We start from the raw sequence: 20,739 nt of genomic DNA on the forward strand, positions 1-20,739 counted from the left end.
GGTCACTGGAGAAGCTGTGGTGCCTGGCGGTCTGGGAGGTCGGGGCAGTGCGCAAACGCAAGATTTAGGCAGCTGCCCTGTGTTTCACTCTAACTCGCTGGGTGACCTTGGACCAGTTGCTTTCTCTTCCTCATCACCCTGTAAATGCAAACTCTGCGGCTGTCTATCATTCGCCAGAACCTGCCCTGAAGGTGCCAGGGATTCTGTGAGAGGCAGATGGATCTTTGTCCTTCTCGGAAGAACTGTTTTCTATAAAATGAAAGGCTCTGCTTTCTGAAGAGGCTTATAGAAAAGTGGGAAAAACAGCTGCGGAGGTAAAGACCTCGGTTCAAATACTGGTTCTGAGAGAGCTAATTAGGGGATCTTACAGAGCTTCAGTTTACTCCTCGATAAAATGGCAGTAACACTACCTATCCAGCGTGTTACTAAGAGGATTATTGTAAATGCGATCCATATGAAGCATCTAGCACTGACCCTGATACATAGTATAAAATCAATGAATGGTAAAATCACCTAAAACAAATTCCATTTTTATTCTATTTATTTTTACTTGACTAAGGGAGATGTGTTAAAGTTTCTATAACTGTCAATTTCTCCTTGTATTTCCAGTGGATTTTGCGTCACGTTTTCCTGTTAGGTTATTTGGTACCTGAAGATTCACGACTGTTAGCATTATTATGGATTATGCATTTTATCACATGAAATAACTCCTCTGTCCCATTGAATGTTTTTTTGACTTTGAATTTTGCTTTGTTATAGAAAAGCAATATTGTGATCCATGCTTTTCATGTACGTACTCACGCTATTTCTTTGTACCCAATATTTATTAATATTTTATTTCTTTTGAGCAGTGATTTTTTCTTAACTTGAGAATCTTTTCCTTGCAATACTGAAGTTTAACTTGTGGGCACTAGCTCATGGCACCTTTTAGCTCCCTCCCTGCCCCCAGGTGGGTCAGTAATCACTCCACATGTAACAATAGGCTTCCTTTTCCTGTAGCCATCATCCTGGGGCCTCCCTCTGGGCTGCCCCACACATGGCTCTGCCCACTCCTTTTGCAGATCCTTTGCTCAGCATCTGGGTCTTGCACTCTGCTCTCCCACTTGACCTTGGTTCTTTGCTGATCCTTCAACAAGGTCTCAGATGATAGCTCTGGAGCCTGTGTCCACAGACCTTCCCACTCCCCTGAACATCCCGAGCTCTCGTAACCCTGGCCTCTCTCTCCTGCCTTGTCTACTTCCGTTCCCTTTACCTCATTTGATGGGGTGGCCAGACAAAAGCGAATTACACATGTTATCAGAGCTGATATGGTTGTTCTTGGTGGCAGTATTGATGCTATATGTTCACGGACTCTTGTTTCCTTTTCCTTCTGGGCTCAAACTCCTTCAGAATTAGGTGAGCTGTGAAACGTGTTCTGGTCAGTGGGATGCGGGAGAAAGGCCTGACTCTTAAAAAGCATTGTTCCATGACCTCGTGCTTTGTCTCTTCCCCCCTCAGCTGGCTACATATGAGGAAGTCCTGGAGGACCATGTGGTTCTCACATGGAAGGAGCCTGGAGCCTTGAATTACTTGGTGGAAGAGGCACCCCCACTTACACATACCCGGGGCTCTGCCCCGCTGCAGACTGGCCCTGGACTGTGAAGTGAGTGAAAAATTAACCTTTACTATATGAAAGCACTGAAGTCTCGGGGTTATTTGTTGTGTCAGGTAGCCATTACTGTGAAAAAAAAGCTTATTTCCATCATTCTGTTTTATGCTTTTTGTTTATTACATTTTCTTGCTATCTCCTTTTCCTTTTTGTAATATTTTTTAGATTTCACATTTCCTTCAGTGATTTGTAAAGTATACATTTTGCTTTTAATTCTACTTTAAGCATCTTTAAACATTTTTGAAAAAATACTCCTATACTTGCATTTCTCTAATGATCAGACTTAAGAAAAATAATATGCCATTTCACTCTCCATCATGGTAAGACAGAAAACCTAAAAAGATTTTGCTTTCCCCTATGACTTCTCCCAGTATCAAACCACTGACAATATAATCAGGGACTACAGACTCATCTTAAATGTCTTTCATGGTCATCGTTCATAGTATAGTTTTTCCTAAACATCTCGGTAGGTGAAAAACTATACATCTGTTTCAGTTTCCTGTGGCTGCTGTAACAAATTTGGTGACTTGAAACAACAGACATATATTCTGTCAAAGTTCTAGAGGCCAGATGTCTGAAATCAGTGAGGTTACACTAAAATCGAGGTGTCGGCAGGGCCGCACCCCCTCCGGCATCTCTAGAGGAGAATCTGTTCTTGGCCTCTTCCAACTTCTGGTGGCTATTGGCATTCCTTGGCTTGTGGCTGCATCATTCCAATTTCTGTGTCTGTCTTCCTAGCATCTTCTCTTCCTTGTGTATAAAATCTCCCTCTGCTTCCCTCTTATAAGGATACCTGTGAATGCGTTTAGGATCCACCTTCATAACGTGACAAAATCCTTAGTTTAATCACATCTTGCAAAGATCCTTTTTCCAAATAAGGTAACATTTACAGCTTCCAGGAGTTAGGGCCTGATATCTTTGGGGGCTGTCACTCAGCCTACTGCAAGATCTTTACAAGTTCTTCAAGGAACCTGACTGGCAATTTTCTGTGGCTTTTGTGCATGTTGTATCTTGGCTGAATCAATGATTGTTGAGTCTCAAAACATCATTGGCTTTGGTCTTTGATATTACCGAGAAGAAATGTTAGGAGGATGGGATTAGTTGTGCTGCTTGTTTTTCGTAAATTACTGTTTTTATTTGATGAGAGCTGATTGTGTACTTCCCTGTGTGAGTGTGTTTCGGCAAATGCTTTTAGGGATTTTTAAATTATCCTTGGAACAGTTTTGTTTTTCATTAAATTGTATCTAAATCAGTTTACCTGGAACTCAGTGAGTCCTTTTAATTCATCGAGGAAATTTTAGCACTGGTCACTTCATCCCTCTGCCCATCTTCTCAAAGGAGTTAGCTGACGTTTTGCATTTTATTATATCTTCTGCTCCATTTACTCATTGTTCTCCTTCATTTCTCTGCCTGGATTGGCACTCTGTCTTTCACAGTTGGCAACTTTCATTACTTCCATACCTTCATAAGTTTTTTTCCGCAGTCTCAGAGAGATTCTTTAGCTTGTCTCCTACTTCAATGCTTGTATTTCTTACAAGGCATATGCTGCCATTGTGGATTTTAACTGTTATCATGTGTTTACTTTTTTTGCATTCTCAATTTGTCTCCATCATTGTCTTTCTCTTACAGGAGTTCCCCTCCCCATTTTATCCTCCATCTTCTCTTCCTTATCATCCTTGTTTCGTATATTTAAACGAGAATATTATCTATACGCCTATTTAAATTTTCTTTTGTCTATTATGAAAAAAAATCTTTTCAGAAAATATGTTCCTATTTCTTTAGGGAAATGGTCCTCTTTTTTGAGAATGGTTAAGTTTTAAGTGCCATCGCAAAGTTATTTTATTTTCTGCTTATTTGTTTACTTATAGTTGAAAAAGAAAGATCTATACTGGCCCAGTGTGGCCAGCCAACAAGGCCTGCATTTCTTTAGTCGAACTGTTTATTTTCTCCTAAGAGATGTCGGTATCCATCTCTGGGATTGTAAAGTGGCAGTCAAGTTGATATATGGCCAATGTACCTATCCAGTGTAGCTCAGCTGGATTATTATTATTGGATAATTTGAAGTAGGTTGTGTTTCTTTTTCTAGAGGTCATCCATGAAAAACGAAATTGCCAGAGAGCACCACTATTCTTAAACCTACATTTATACCTACCAGGTTACCCACATCCTCTTTCAAAAAACTTTTGAGCTCTTTTCGACTATTCCCCGATTGTTGAAACCTTAAATCTGACAAAGGAGTACCCCGCTGTGTGTGTGCTTATCTGTTCAGTTCCTTCAGGAGGTCAGCTCTTGCAGTGCAAGTACATGAACCTTCTCTGTTTAAGGTTTAACTTACTGTCACTGCTCAAAAATAAACCTTCTGGAAACCGCTAAACCTGCGGCCACGATTCCTGGCAAGAGCTGCGAACAGAAGCTTCACTTCTGGTGCCTTCTGCCTCCTCTGGGCCAGCTGCCCACTCGCTGGTTTAAAGGGAAGCAGCACTGATCACAGTGGGGAAACTGCTGCCCTAGGACTGATATGAAACTGCAGAGGGGGAATCTGGGCTTCAGGCACAGCCAGATGTTTTGTCTAGTCCAGCATCCTCCCAGGAAGACAAGCGCCACTGGGCAGGGGTTCTGGTTAATCAAAAGCGTGCCCCCACCCCTCTCTTGCTAATCCTACTGCTTTGTGGCCAACAGCCAAGGATGGAGTTTCCAGGTTGTCCTCTGCATTAGTCATTAGGAAGCATCCTTACAGTTAAAAATCAAGCAACGAGGATTATTAGTGAATGTGAGCTTTATGACTAAATGAGCATTAGGAGCAGAAATCAAAGCTTCTAGGAACGATAAGTTCTCCATCCTTCATGGGCCCCAGATCTCTTCAGGGCAAGCACACCCGCTAAGGGCCATCTCTTCTCCCTTCCTTCCTTTCCCTCCATGTAGTCAGACACATATAGTTCTCAACCCCAGCCAAATTTGTACTCAAGAAATAAAACTCGGTTATTCACAATGTAACCAGGACCCCTCAAACAGTTATCTTAGACCCTCTCTCTGGTTTCCCAGGCAATTTTTCCTCTGCATTGCTGCCACGGATCTTCCTGAAATGGAGATATCGTCATGTCACACCCCGCAACGAGGTCTTCCAGAATCACCTATGTACATTCACACCGTCCCCTCTTTCACATGCCTGGAGGGGCTTTACCTCCACCCTGCATGGTGAACTACTGCTGTTTTTTAAAGCGGAGCTAGAATAGTACTTCCTCTCTGTAACAGCCTGCCCCAACTGTCACCTGGAATTATGAGCTGTCCTTGCAAATGCTTTCCTATTGTTTTGAACATACATCTACTATAGCACTTATCACATTATATTAGAATCTATAGCAGACACTGTAGGTTGGCTTATCTGTACTCCATTTCCAAATCTCTCGTCTGTCTCCACTATTGAAATTGTAAAAGCAAAACAAAATTGATTTCCCCGCTTTCCCTCAGCCAGGCATGGCAAGTTCTGACTAATGAGATGTAGGATGATGTCTCTAAGGATAGTGGTTCTTCCTGAATAAATAGGCAAACGCTCACAAGAAGCAAGCTGTGCCCTTTCCACTTCCCTCTCCTGTTCCTTTTAAACTGGAACACAGACATAATGCCTGGAGCTGTAGCAGCTGACAAGGTCACCATGAGGATGAAAGCCTCAGGATGGCACAGCAAGAAGAAAGGTGACGGCATCCAGAGCACAGGTCTGGATGGGACCTTCGGGTGCTTGTTCCAGGAGAAAAGCGAGCCTCCATCTGTTAAAGCCTGCTTTAGTCAGTTTTTCTATTTCCACTCCTAACTGTTGAAATGTCTATCTATAAGACGGAGGCCTTCAAGGGGAAAGACTGTTCCTTATTTATATTTATGTGCTCAGTGCCTGGCAGAAAGCCTGGCACTGAGTAAATGCTCTAGGATTTTTAATTGAGCTGAATGTCATTACTGTCTTCTAACTATTCCAATGGCTCCTCGTTATAGTAAGAAACCCAGTCAGAGTTCTCATCTCCACACTCAGGATCCTGCAGAGACCCCTCGTTACCCACAAAACCTTATCTCCCCTGATGCAGGCCCCCGCCGCATCAGGCGCTGTCTTTCCCCTGTATTCCAGCCTCCATTGTACAGCCTCTCAATTGGATTGTTGGCCTCTACACTGTGCCCTAGGAGTACAGTGCTTGTCTCGGAGTACCTGTCCGACTGTTTTCCCACTAGCACGAGAGCCCTCGGAAGGCAAGGACTGACCTGAGGCTGAGCTGCGTATTTCCCACTGCACAGCGTACACAGTTTGGCACAGGGAAGGTGTTCAGTGTATGTTCTGTTGAATGGAACTGAACCAGGGTCAGAATGGCAGACAGGGAAGAGGAGAGACTGGAGCTAGACAGGATGGCACTGAACGCCACCTCACTGAGCAATCGTGAAACAACATTCATCCTTTCCGGGCCTCAATGAGCTCACCTATAAGATGGGGACAATTTAACTGATTCAGAACTTAGTATGCTGTAGGTGTTTGCTGAATGCTAGGTAGAGGGGAGGACCAAGAGCAAAAGGCTTTGCCTCCCTCTCTTCTCCAATTTTCACCTGAGCTGGTCCACTAATTATAAAAAAGAAAATTCCGGCCCAACATTGGAAACTGAGACGAGGTCCCCCCCCCCCCGCCATATGGAATGAAACTTTCATGTCGTACGTACTGATGACACAAGAGAGAGGGACGTGGACAGTGCAGCTCACTGGTCTGCTCTCTTACTATTAACTGCCAGGCTCGGATGGAGTTCATCGATCAGCCTGTCCCATTCTTGGCAATCAGAGAAAAAATGCTGCAAGATGCCCCCTGTGTTCAAGGGCAGGGTCTAATGATTGCCAGCCCACTCATGTCATGCACATTCACGAAGGGCCTACATTCCTGCTTGGACCCTACTTGGGGGTCAGCCTGGCCACCGATCCCTGTAGTTAAACACTGTCCCTCCTGGGCACTCCTGGAAGGTTACTACCCTTGCCCAGCTTGCTGGACTGAGGTTGACCATAGATAGATCTCTCCGGTTACTTCCAACACTGGGGCGGAGTGGGAAGAGGTGTCTGCAAGCTTTCTCTTGCCTGCGCCCTGGGAATAACCTTAGAGACTGGCCTGTAGGCTGTCCCACATCCTCTCTCCCATCTGGCACACCCAAAGGGAAGACTTGACACATATTCCCACCAATAGCTTGGCACCCACCACCAGTGACTCTAAGGGGTGACCTACAACTTGCTTTGCTCAGGGGATGCGCCATCTGGGTAAAACAAACAACCACCTAACTAGCTCCTGGAGGGGGCACACATCACTTGTTTGTTATGGTATGTTAACTCACTTAATCCTCAGAGCAAACTTAGGTGGTGGGTACTGTTTTTAACCACCATTTTACAGATAAGAGTACTGAGGTGCCTGCTTGAAGCATTTCCTAAGCTACGTGGCTAGGAAGAGTAGCAGGTTGTCTGATGCCACAGCCCGGGTCTTAGCTAGGGCTTGATAGCGAATGAATGACAAAACTAGGATGCGAAGAGAATTAGCTCTTCAAAGGAATCCAGCTGAATAGTCAGACCGAATGGTCCAACTGCAAAGTGCAGTTAAGGCAGGGGAAGAACAGAATATGTTGTAAAACAAAACATGAATAGTATTCTCAGAGAGATGCAAGATGACACACATTGATAAAATAAAAGTAGGCCGTCAAGAGAGATCTGAAAACAACAAAAAAATGCAGCTTCCTTAGACAGAAACAAAAACAAAAACAACATTTCCAAAACAAAGAGGAGGAAATAACAGGGTAAATACTGTTGAAAATGGAATTAATAAAAACACATGATCACTGGCAGAATAAAAATAGGATACAGAACTTTCAAATCACTATAGAAAAAAACAGTCAATTAAGTCAAGTTAGCTAATAATAGGAAGAGGTGAAAATAAAGGAAAGCAATAAAAAAGCATACATTGGTTTGAAAGAAAGTATAATACATTTGATGTCAAAAAATATATAAAATCCTGAACTCTTCACTTTCTTCAAAAATTCACAGAACATATATAAATGTCTAACCATTATGCTGTACACCCAAAACTAATATAAACTACTGAATGTCAACTCTAACAGAAAAATAAAAATAATAAAAGAGATCATAGAGAATATATAACCACTTAGTACCTTTAAAAAATTCTTAAATACTCAGGTTACAATGAAATCTAAACTGAAATATAGACTATTTAGAAATGAACCCAACTGAACACTCTACATAGAAAAAAAAAAAATTCCCCAAAAGAACAAATGTACACGAAACTTGAAGCAGTGAAGACAACTGAGTATTGTTTTGTCCATCAAACTGCTAAACACTGACAGGACTGGCAATGCCTAGTGATGCTGTGTGGGGAAGCAGGCTTCTGATGGATGCGTAAATCGTCGCGATATCTGGAGGGAGCTTTGAGGTCCTGTACAGAAATTTATCTTCTAAGAATACATCTTAAGAAATAATTGGACAACTGTTCAAAGATTCATGTATAGGGATGTTTACTGGAGTGAAAAACTGAAAATATTCACTTTATCAATAGGGGAGCTGTTAAATAAATTATGGTTGTGCATATAATAGAATTCCCTGTAGCCATCAAACAGAATGAGGCAGATCTATATATATTGACATAATAAGATGGTGATATATGGTTAAATACTAAAACAAAAAGCAAGTTAGTGAGCCATGCACAGAGATGATCCTGCTTTAGAAAGCACGTGTGTTGCATTCGCTTTATGCGATACTGGCGGACAAAGTAGAATGAATACCAATGGTGTAGGGAGGAAAACGGAGGAAGATTATGGGGACCTCTGATTTCCACTTTATAAAATTCTTTATCGTTTGTATTATAAATTTTTAAAAATAGGTTTTTTTTTTAAAAAAAACTATTTTTTATAAAAAATTCTATAGATATTCACATTTCAAAAACAATAACTAAATCTCACTCTGAATAAGGACTCAAACACAAAGGAGGCTTTTTGTGTTTGTTTAAATTCAGTCTAATTATGAATTCCCTTAACTTTGCTGCTGGGTATTCAAGTGAGGGGTGTGTGGGGAGGGCGAGGGAGAAAGGAAAGGTGGGGGGAGGGGGAGAGATTGATAGAAGGAGAGAGAAGGGAGCGGGGAGGAGGGAGGGAGAGAGCCTGAAAGACAGAGAGAGACAGAGAGACAGAGAGAGAGACAGAGAGAGAGACAGAGAGAGAGAAGTAGTGGGAGGGGGAAAGAGAGGTGCGAGCAGAGGGAGGGAGAGGGCAGGAGAAGGAGGGAGAGCGCTCAGCTTCCACCTTCCACCTTCCGCAGCTCTCGCTGCAGCTGGGAAGCCCTCCTCTGCTCGCTCGGCATTAGCTCTTTCGAGGCCCTGTGGCTCCAAGGAGCCTTCCGGATGGAGGGCTGAAGCAGCTTTACCTTCTTCCTGCTGTTCCTCTTCTTGGAGTCCTCACGCACGCTCTCAGCGCGCTCCGTGACTTTACGGTTCTCGCTGTCACACAGGAGAGGACGTTTCTGGTATTCCTTTTTATCCTCTCTTCCTGACAGCTAGGAAGGGATCCTCCGGCCTACCCCATGCACTCACTGTAGCATAAATCAGTCCTCGCTCCTGCCCAGAAACCCTGTCATTGATTTCTTACGCTCTCTCTGTCAGCTGCTCCTATCTGCTCTGCTGTCCTCCAACCCTTGTCATAACCCTTAATTCCAGGAAATTAATGTTGCATGTCTTGGGTATGCTAATGTTGCTGTGTCATGGAGGAGAGTAGCCTTCTCTTTAGAAGATGAACGTGAAAGCACCGGGGAATGAAGTGTCATGATTTCCACAATGTACTTTTTTTTGAGTGATTCGAAAAAAAAAAAAAAAAGAAAAAGGAAAGCAAAAAGAGAAAAAGCAGATGTGCCAAAATATTCACAACGGCTGAGTCTAGCTGGTAGGTAGGTGCTCGGTGCACTGTCCTATTAACTTTTCTATATATTTTACATATTATATGTTACACGAAAAATTGGAGAAACAGAAGAAACCTCAATTTCCAAGTTTTCTGAGAGAGACCAGCTGGCGTGACTGCTTAAATGTCTCCTGAATTAAGTCTGTTCTTCCCTGTCCCCACCGCCACTGGTTGGGCTCAGGCCTCCTCAGCCCCTCCACACTCTGGAGGCGATCTCCTCACTGGCTCCCAGAATCAGTCAACCCGTTCTCCACCAGGCTGCCAGGACAGGTCCAAACCCAGCATCGCAGCCCCCAAGGCCCTTCATGCTCTGGTCACAGCTGGCTCCACCAGCTCCATCTCCTACTTCCATTCACCCCTCTACCCTGTCCCCCTTGTCCCCACCACCAAACCACAGGTGATGCTCCTGCCATGTGGTCCCATTTCCAGCTTCTTGAGCCTGGCCACCCAGGGTCAGTTCCTCTGCCTGTTTGTTATTAGGGCTTACTATTGGTATTAATAGGGCTACTGTGAAGAGTTAATAAGACAACATGTGTGCTAGGTTCTGTGTTGGTTAAAATGGTAATACACTTTTCTTCTCTGATTCCTTGGAACTCCAATAAGTAATTCCTGTTGTTCAAGTGCTTATATGGAAAGACACTACTGGGCTTTTGTAATTATTCCCTCCACAACCCTAAATCATAAGCAATCTATGCTCAAACAGCTCTAAGCCAATCCATACTACTGTATGAGAACCGCAGAACCATTGTTTCACAGAACCATTATTAAATATTTACTATGTTCCAAGTACTATGCAACATCTCATTTCAGTGGTTTATCCTGAGAAGCTGGTATTATAAACCATAATCCAGAAGGAGACAGTAATACTCAGAGAGGATAAAGAACTTACCCAAGGTCCTGTAAACAGTCAAGGGCAGGGCTGGGATTCAAACTGGGGCCCATATAACTTCAAGTCCATGACCTCTGCTACTCTGCTATAACTGTGCCATCTAGGCAAGAGAGTTGTCTGAACTTGGACTGCAGCCCTGTGAGGCCGAAACTAGCCTTTCCAGGTTTTCCATGGGCCCCAGCCCACGCCTGGGGTCACAACAACCACTGTTGATCACAGGGGCCTCCAGGTGAGGTGGGTGGGACCAGGTGCTAGCTGGGTGGTCTGGTGATGATGCTGGAGATGACTCTCCTGCACTGGCACTGGTTACTCTGCCGGCCCTGACACTTACCCAATGGTGCAGCCGGCGTCAGCCTCGATGGTCCAGATGCAGTTGAGATTGTGTTCGTAAGGAGCTGGATACCCGGGTGACAGCACCTGCCCCGACACCTCTCCTTTCACTGTCCCTCCACACTCGGCTGAAAAAAATCCCAAAAGAGTGAGCTTCATGGGGTGGCCTTCGCTGCCAGCCAAGACTTGGTGGCTCCTCTTGACTGTGTCCCTGTGTCCCCCTCATTCACTCCAGGTGACTGAGCACAGCATATAGAAGGTCCTTGGATGAGTCTTGTATCCAGAATCTACAAAGACTTCCTACAACTCAATAGTGAAAAGACCAGCAATCCAATTAAAAAATGGCCACAGGATCTGAATAGGCATTTCTGCAAAGAAGGTACACACACACAAAAACGACTAATGAGCTCATGAAGAGGTGTTTACCATCATCAGTCATTAGGGGGCTGCAAATGAAAATCACAATGAGATACCATTTCACATCCACGAGGATGGCTAAAATAAAAAAGACTGACATTAACAAGTGTAGGTGAGGATGTGGAGAAACTGGAAACCCTCATACGTGGCTGGTGGAAACATAAAACAGCGCAGCCTCTTTGGAAAACAGTTTCATAATTCCTCAAGATGCTCAACATAGTTAGCCTATGACCCCAGCAATTCTGTTCTTAGGTATCTACCCAAGAGAAATGAAAGTAATACGTTCACAGAAAAATGTGTAATGAATGATCACGGTAGCATTATTCATAATCACCCCCAAATGGAAACAACCCACATGTCCATCAAGTGACGAATGGATAAATAAATGTGGTATATTCACACTGTGCATGAAAAGTGTGTAACAAGCTATTATCATGACTATCTCCTTCACAAGACCATAAGCAACTTGGCAGCATAGACCTTGTCTTACTCAAATTTGCACATCAAGTGCCTAGAGTAGTGTTTGGCACATTATAGATGTTTTAATAAATATTTATCGAATGATTAGATGGATGGATAAATGAAAAAAGCTTATTGTTTCCAAGGTGAATCACTATAAAGGTCTGAATCAAGGGATCATGAGTGAAAATTAAGAAGAAATTTATTGCAAAGTTTTTTTGGAAAAGGGAGTGATTGATGAACAAGACTGTGGAAGAAATAGGAGAAGATGGGATCAAAGTCACAAATGGAAGAAAGATCTTCATCTGTTGCTACAAAGGACCCATTAAGCGTCTCTTGGGTGCCATGACTTGACATGAGACCACTAAGGCATGATGAAGGGAAGGGTTCTCTGCCAGCAAGCCTCCTCATGAGACCAGAATCTTTGGTCCAGCTTCACTGCGAGTCTTCCCTCTGCGGGGCTGTTGCGATGGGAGAAACCAACCTGATTGAAAGACACAGGGCTGAGTGGGCCCATGGCAGGGAGCAGAGTGTGGGTGAGAGGATGAACTATAAATTGTGGGGAGAAAGCCTGTCTGGCCCCACAAATAGAGGAGATATCTAGAAAGGTGATAGGACACTATCGTTGTCCTTGGCTAGAGCTGCCTTCCATATTCCAGATGGAGAAACCTCTCCTGCTTTCCAGAAAGTGAGTGTTTGAAGGAGCACTTCCTCAAGGACACACTGCTTCTTTCCTCACGGATCACTTTATCTGAGGACTGGCAGGTGGGCAGGAGGGGCCAAGTGGCCAGCCTGCAGCAGATTCACCGGTAAGAGCATAAGAAGCCACTCTTTCTGGTGCTCTCCCTGCTTTCCATCCGAGAGCCTTGGCTGTTTTCTCTGGGCTATAGCATGCACTCATCAATGAAGAAAACATTTGGATGTTTTAAGTTACAACAGACATTTCTGGCAGGCCACGATAAAGTCTACAACAACATGACATATGTAAAAATCTACACACGTAATCCCAAGTACACAGCCTCACTCCCCTAAGTGAGGACTGAGGGAGTCTCAGTGGCAAAGGCCTGAGTTTCAGAGTATAAATATTCTTACTAGTACTGCTTGAGTGGATCCTCGAAGTTCAGTCCAACTGGCAAATTTGATATTCAAAAGAACCTTACCCTGAATCCTTTCTGCAAAGCAAATAATTGTCTTATAATGTGAACCATCATCTCTCCTTCACGTTTCGCTTGCTCTGGCTTGCCTATCGCATTATACGGTTGTCTGTTTCTGCACGGGTCTCCCCGCTCACTGGTCTGGGATCTGCTTTCCTCTGTATTCCCGGGGCCTGGCACAGGCCTGGCACATGAATAAAAGAAGGGGATAAAAAAAGGATGCAGGGAGAAAGGGATGGGGCATGATCCCAGACTGAATCGATCTTAAACACAAAGAGAGAGGTAGACTCTAGAGGCTACTTGAAGCCTACTACCCTGGCCTGCCCACTTTCACACTTAAAGTCCTTGCTTTTAGACACTCTGTTGTGTAAGTGTTGAAAATCCTACTAAAATGTAGTTGTCTAGGGGGAAAGAATATTGGCCGTTAACATTTCCCACCACTCTGGTTCACACCTTCAGCCCTTGCACATGCTGTGGCTAGAATGGTCACCTCCCCACCTCACTTCCCCGCTGGCGAATTCTTACTCCTCCTTTCAAGTTTCAATTGAAATATCACCTCCTGTGCAAAACTTTCTCATATTCCCCCAACGCTTTGCACATAATTCTTTTTACAGTGCTTATCTTGTATTATCAGTGATCTGTTTCAGTATCTACTCTCCTTGCTAGAGTATGGGCTCCCGAAGGGCAGGGAAAATGCTTTTTTCCTTTTGTATTTCTCTTCCTCTGCATATACTGGAACATAGATGCGCCAAGTCTGGCATATAGCGCTTGGTAGGCACTTAAATGCTTTCCCGGTGTTTGTTTTGTTCTTATAAGATTAGCCAGTGCTGCACAGACACATTGAGGTTGTGGGATGTGGGGAAGGGATGGAGAGAGGGGAAGGCTTGGTGTTTGGGGAGGGGAAAGCAGGACTAAGTGGTGTTGCAGGGATCCGGATCAACAGGGAAGGTGACATGTGCAGCGAGGTGGGTGGTGAGAAATGGAAGGCCAGACAGACAGAATGGCAGGTGTTGCCTATTTCACATTTCTGCCTTGGACCCGATTTCTCTTGTCCTGTGACACACAGATAAGGCTTCCAGAGAGCCTCTGCTGACATTCTGGAAGCACCACAGGCTTAAGAAGATGCCAGCTCATGATCTTACTCTTTCTTTCAACATTTCCTCAGAAAAGGGAGCATGAGCTCCATTTGGCCTATAGAGAAACTGAGGACCAGAGTAAGTTGGAGACTCATCTGAGTCTTGGTGTTGCAGGAACCTCTGGCACCCAGCCCAAAGCTCCACCTCTCCCTTTCTACTGACTCTGCTATCTCTTCTCTCTCACCGGCATTGTGATTCTGAGGGCACGACTTGGCTCTGGCCCCACTTGCTAAGCGTGTGAGACAGCAAGCAAGAGGACTCCTACCGACACAGGTGGGGAGAGGCTGGTCCCAGGTTCTGCGTTCTCCGCTCAGACACAGCAGCTCCTCACTGCCCCGCAGGCTGTATCCAGGGTCACAGCTGAAGGACACAGAGCTCCCTGCAAAATGGCCTTCGTCGTGAACCTTGTAGCCAAACTGGGGAGTTCCTGGGTCTTCACATTTGATGAGTTCAAAACCTGGTGAAGAGAGAAGAGGTAGGGTGAGCAAGGCCTGCCATGGCAGAAATCGTACTCGCTCAAAAACCATTTCCTGGAGGAAGCTGACTGGCACATGCCTCTAGGGACTGAAGGACTCACTGCTCGGGGGCCGCCATATCATTATGCTCAGGTGAGGGTGGATTACAGAGATTGTGTCCCCTGTCGCTGTATGTAAATGATCTGTTATTTCTCCCACGACAGCTTTTAACAGTTTTCAGGCCTAGGGTTGGAATTCTCTATTTCTTTTGTTTGACCCCATAGCATTTTGCTAGTGGGAGCTGTTCTTTCAATTTTGCTCACCAAGATATTCTGATGGGATAAGGTAATATGGAAAAGTCACTTTAAACGTATGTTTCAAACCTCAATTATGTCCTGCTTAAATACACTCTATTTAAAAAGGCTGGAGCAGGAAACCTCAGCAGAGCTTATACAGAGTTTCTACTCGATGGTGCCTCACATGTGTTATCTCTCATTTGTTATTCACGGGAGTCTTATAGGGAGGTATAATTACCTGCATTTTACAACTGAGAACATTGACTTAGAAAGGTTAAGTAAATTGTCCCAAAGTCACACAATCTCAGATGATAGAAATGGAATTTGAATAAGACTCTATTTAATCTTCCTCCACTGATCCGCCTGCTGTAACAGGCTCAGACCTCCTCTGCCAGAAGGCCTGGAGCCCAGGAGAAAGGGATCTTGAGAAGACGCATTAAATTTGTTTTCTCTAACAGATTTACTGAGAAATAATTCACATACTAAACAGTCACCCATCTGAAGTATACAATTCAGTGTCTTTAGTACATTCGCAGAGTTATGCACCTATTAAGATAATCGACGTCAGGACATTTTCATCTCCTTGAAAAGAAACCCTGTCCACATTTTCCCCAAACCCCCTCAGCCCTAGGCAACCATCAATTTTCTTTCTGTCTCAACGGACTTGCCAATTCTTGACAGTTCATATAGATGGATCATATAATACGTGGCCTTTTGTGACTGGCTACTTTCTCTTAGCGTAATGTTTTCAAGGTTCATTCACATCGAAGCATGTAGCAAAACTTCATCCTTTTTGAGGGCCAAATAATATGTCATCGTATAGATGAACAAAACATGTTTTGTTTATCCATTCATCAGTTGACGGGTACTCACTGCATGTTAAAATAGTCTATAAAAGCACAGCTTTTTTTTTTTTTTGGTATCTACTGGATAATTAGAAGATCAAATAAATAAATATAAATGGTGGTGACACTAAAGAACGGGGATGTCATCCTAAGTACACCAAGGGGCTGCGTACCATCCTGGGTGCTTTCTGTTTTCAAAATTCCGGGAGTAAAGGAGAAAGTTAAAACCATGAAAAAAAAAAAGAGGGAAAGAATCAAGACTCGACTCTTTTGGGAGTAGTAAAATTGAACATAATTAAACATTCGTGTTTGTATTCTTTACATCTGGCTGGAGCTGAATATTGTTCTATAAATGCCATGATTAGCAAAGGCTATCTTTGGTGGCTGGCTTTAATTAAAAGGCTCAGCGTTTATAATTTTTAAAGTATGAGTGAGTAAAAGGTATGCTCTCAGTTCAGCCAACCACAAGTTTAAACCACAGAGCTGTGTGCCAAGTGGCCGCTTATCTAAATCACAGGCACAATGCCTGAGGGGACATGACCAGCTAAGCATGCTCCAGTTAGAGAAAACCAAACCGACTTGGTGATGGACCATGTCCCAGAGCCCCAACTTCCCTGTTTGTGGAACTAGGGAAAGCTTGACTTATCATCCACTGAGATGCAAGAAAGACTTACTGGAAAATTGCAGCTCAAAGCCCTTGCTGGTGTTTTCGGCATCAGTGATGAAATCAAGCCACAAATTGCTGGATGTGCTGTTCAAGGTCACCCCCAGCATCTCAGAGCGGCTGAACACCCCCAGTAAGCGGGCCGAGTTGTTGTTGCCGTCATAGACCTGAGCATGGGAGAGACCCCAACCCAATGTCGTCAGCATGGCCTTATTTCAGATCACAGCTTCTCATCCTACAGCTCCCACATTGCCAGAGTTTAGCACTGATAACTGTTAGAGTCGGTGAGTCATCAAATGCAAAGAAGACGGCAGAGTGGAACCGGCATCTGAATGAGTTATAGGCCCTTCTCGTCTCCACTTGGTACCCAGCCCATCTCAGTGTGAATCCAGTCTCTAGGAACTGGTTGCTGTTCTGACCTTTCCAGTGGAGATCTGCTCTTGTTCCCTAGACTCCCATATGGCATCGGCTTACTCTTCTGCAGCCTGGGGAGGCCAGGTTAGGGCTGTCCGGCTGCCCAAGCCATCTGCTTCTGCACACAGGCACGCTGAAAGAATTCAGCATCTCTGCATCGCTAAACACTCAATCCTGTCCTTCCAGGAGATAAGACAACCATCCTCCTCCTTGACCCCACCCTGCTGTGGCAGTGGCCTCAGTCTTGAATATTCTGCTGGACATGGCCCCTGGGATCCAGTTAAGGTGAAGTTAAGATGACCAGCATGTCATGATGCCCTTCCCTTCCTTCCTCCAGCTCAGCCTCTTCCCCTTGCCTTCTAAAAGAAGGGCTCCAGAGAGGGCCTGCTGGGCTTGCCAGGGGTGGAATCGTGCAGGCATCTGGCTTCCCTGACTCCCATCTGTGCCCTGAACTTCTGAGCACCAGCAAAGTCAACAATCATCAGAATAATGAACTGGCTCCCCAGGTTTTGAGGTTGCTGCTCCTTTCCAGATAATTGTACAAATAACAACAGAAGTTGTGATTGAGTGAAGGACCCCCTGGTGCTTTGGTAAATATCAAAGATGGGATCTATGGGTGGGTGATGAATATTTGTGCATGGCACAGGATGTGGTGCCAGCTGCCAGCAAATTGGAACAATATTTCCATTCTACTATTTATGAAGCAAAGCTTTCTAAAAGAAGCCATCCTTCAAGCTAACAGTGCTGTATATTACAGAGATTTGTTTAGGCCCCCGGGAGACTCAAGTCTGTTTCCAGATCCTACGTGCAATTGTTTTGTATCACTGACAGACTGAGAGAATTCCAGAGTTCCAGCAGTCATAGAGGTGGCACCAGTTCAAAGAGTTTTAGCTCACTGCTGCATCGGCATTGTCATAAGAATATTTTTCCTTACTAAAACATCTATTGGAATTAATTGATTAAGGCATTTATCATCGGTGCTTGCTAACATCACAATAAGAGACAACGAGATATCATGTGCTTCTTGATGGAAGACACATCACTACCTATGGAGTAAATTTGCTGAAAAAACAAACAAACAAACAAACAAACAAACAAACCTGAATCAGATCAAGCTGCTATAACTTACAGGAAATATAGAGGACAGAGGACCATTGTGAAATGATACTCTGGGAATGTGGTCATCAGAATCCAGAATGTGAAAAATTCCACTAAGCAAATGACCCAATCTCCCCAACAAATAAATTACAAGTTGGGGGGGGGGGGAAATAGAGGTAGAAACCTATATAGATTAAAAACCACAAGAGGCAACTAATTCAATGTATGTACTTTATTTGGATCCTAATTCAAATAAACTGCAAATTTAAAAAAATATTGGGAGAGATAATTGGAAACTTGAATACTCTTTGGATAAATGATGGTTTTAGGAAATTGTTGTTAATTAATAAAAGTGTAATGGGAACAGGATTTTTTCCTTAATTTCAAAGCATAATTCATCTTAATTCATTAAGAACAAAAAAAATGTGTCATTATGGTAAAGTATTTATTGCAGAAAACTTATAAAACAGAAAAACACAAAGAAAATAAAAGCAACTTTCAGCACTCAACATTTCGGTGACTATCTCTCTAAGCTTTGTTCTATGCATATCTTTACTTATATATATTTATTTCCTTCATTTTTTATAATTCAAGATCAAACTATAGATGCTATATGGTAACTGCTCTTTCACTTAATATAATGTGCATATCTTTCAAATATTCAAATATCTTCCCCATCAAATATTCTTCCCCAAAAGCATTTAAATAGCTGCAAGAATTTCCATCATAAAATTAACCCAGCCCTTTATAAAATTATTCACACATCAGAATGTGCTCTAGCACATAAGAGGCACTCAATAAATGTATGAAAAATAACTAAACCAATGTTTTCTTCCAGTACTTTCGTCCTTAAATCCACCTGGATTTATTTTGGCATATGATATAAGATAAAATTGTACCTTTTCTCCCTAGTTGGTTAGCCATTTAACTAAACTCTGTTAGTAAATATTTCATCTACCACCAATTTTAAATCTACCATTATCACATATACAGTTAAATAAATTTGGTTGTGTCAACTTTCTATTCTATTGCGTTCATCTCTTTGTTTATTCTGGTGTATGACCCATACTATTTTAATGACTGTAGCTTTTAAACACAAATATTTAGTAGGGCAAGTCCTCCCTCATTTGTCTTTTTTAACTTAAAAAAATATTCTTCCATATTTATTCTTCAAGATAACCTCAAGAAGAATTTTTTTCAAATTAAAAACAAGCCTTCTCTGCAAAAGAAAAAAAAAACAACAACTAACTTCTGTAATTCTGATTAACATTAAATGTATGAATTGATTAGTAGAAAAATACATTTCTATGACATTAAATCTTCCTGTTTGTATACATAGTGTCTGGCTCCATTTAATCAAGTTGTCTTTTACGTCTCAGTAAAATTTTGTATTTATCTGGGTATTTTTATATTTTCGATTGCTTTTGGGAATTGGGTCTTTGCATACATTGATTTCCTAACAGACTATTGCTTGTCTAGAAGAAAAGTGCTTTGATGGTCAGTTCATCACTATGTACAGGTGATGGGAATGTCTTTCCTGAGAAATCCAGGAGAATCTATGCGCATCCATTACATCTCACTACTTTCTGTTTTCCTTCTTCTCTATTAGATATATTTTTTTTCAGCTTTGTTGAGGTATAACTGACAAATAAAAATTGTATATAATTAAGAAGTACAACTCGATGTTTTGATATACATATATCATTACATCTAGTATGACAGTTTAACAAGACGGCTGGCTTAAAAGAAAAATTCTAAATGCACAGTTTTTACACACAGTTTGACAAACAATGTGAACATTCCCATGAATGCTGCTGAATGTCTTCTCGCACACATGCGTTTGACTTTCTCTAAGACATACATCTAGAATGGAAGAGTGGGGAAGGCACATTTTCAGCATTGCTGGATATTGCCAGATTGCTTTCTGTAGACCAATACCAGGTTCAGTCTCACTAACAATACATGGCAGTTTCCATTGCTTTTATATCCTTGCCAGCACTTAGTATTTTCAGGCGATCTATTTTTTTTCAATTTGATGGGTGAGAAAATGGTAAGTATCTTGTTTTAATGCCACTGATTATCACTGAGATTGAGCATCTTTTTGTATGTTTATCAGAATTTTACTTTCCTTATCTGTGAATTGTCTGTTCACATTTTTTGTTCATCCATGAACATGAAACCTCCCTGTATTTATTTTAATGTCCTTCAAAATAAAGTTTTATTTTCTCAATAAAGATTAGGCATATTTTTGTTAGGCTTATTCCTAGTAGTCCTGTAGTTTTGTTTCTATTATGAATAAGATCTTTTTTTCCCCCCTGATTATAGCTTTGCTGAGTTGTCTTATAGGTTCTGATAGTTGACTCTTTTGTATTTTCTGAATAAGACATTTTACATATTCCTTTCTAATTTTTATTGTTTCTTTTTTCTTCTTTTTTTTTGGAGGGGGTATAATTATAGTGGCTTGAGCTGCGGTATACTGTTGAATACTATTGGTGACAGTAGAACTGCTGGTCTTAGTCCTGCCTTTACGGCGATTCCTTAGGAAGTTTTGTCAGTAAGAGTATTTGCTGCTACTGGTGTCAGTAGAAACTTTTTATCAGATTAAGAAAGTTTTGTCCATAGTCGTATGAGATATTTTTTAAAAATCATAAATGTGTATTAAATTTCATTGCTTAATGTTCTGGGGGTACATTGGCAGGATCATGTATTTTTCTCTTCTATTTATAGAGTATTATGTTAAGCCACATAAAGTTGCCAATATTCAATCAGATTTGACCTACAAAATGGCAATTTCACAGGGTTTGCCCAATAAATAGCATTATAAGCTTTTCTAGTACTGACACATCCTTACATTCCTGGAATCAATTCCACTTAGTCAGTTTTGTTTTAATATACAGCTAAATTCAATATATTGTATTTATAATTTTTAGATCTCTGGTCATAGGTGAGACTAGCCTAATAGCTTTTGTTCTT

At 42.4% G+C, this 20,739-nt stretch overlaps 1 protein-coding gene across 5 annotated transcripts in view; it reads right to left on the minus strand.

The window, feature by feature from the left end:
- Positions 1 to 20,739, minus strand: part of CSMD2 (CUB and Sushi multiple domains 2) — a 544,176-nt gene that overhangs the window by 130,939 nt on the left and 392,498 nt on the right. For all 5 annotated transcript variants that reach the window (XR_001597587.2, XR_001597586.2, XR_001597588.2 and 2 more), the window contains exons 23-25: positions 16,265 to 16,421; positions 14,260 to 14,451; positions 10,830 to 10,956 (exon numbers count right to left, since the gene is read on the minus strand). Coding sequence is in view for 2 of the 5 variants with exons in the window: in XM_016150537.2 (XP_016006023.2) it covers positions 10,830 to 10,956; positions 14,260 to 14,451; positions 16,265 to 16,421 (476 nt within the window). In the remaining 3 variants the exon portion in view is untranslated. The remainder of the gene's footprint in view (positions 1 to 10,829; positions 10,957 to 14,259; positions 14,452 to 16,264; positions 16,422 to 20,739) is intronic.

Source organism: Rousettus aegyptiacus, unplaced genomic scaffold (genome assembly GCF_014176215.1).
Source record: "Rousettus aegyptiacus isolate mRouAeg1 unplaced genomic scaffold, mRouAeg1.p scaffold_m13_p_1, whole genome shotgun sequence".
Lineage (NCBI taxonomy): Eukaryota > Metazoa > Chordata > Mammalia > Chiroptera > Pteropodidae > Rousettus > Rousettus aegyptiacus.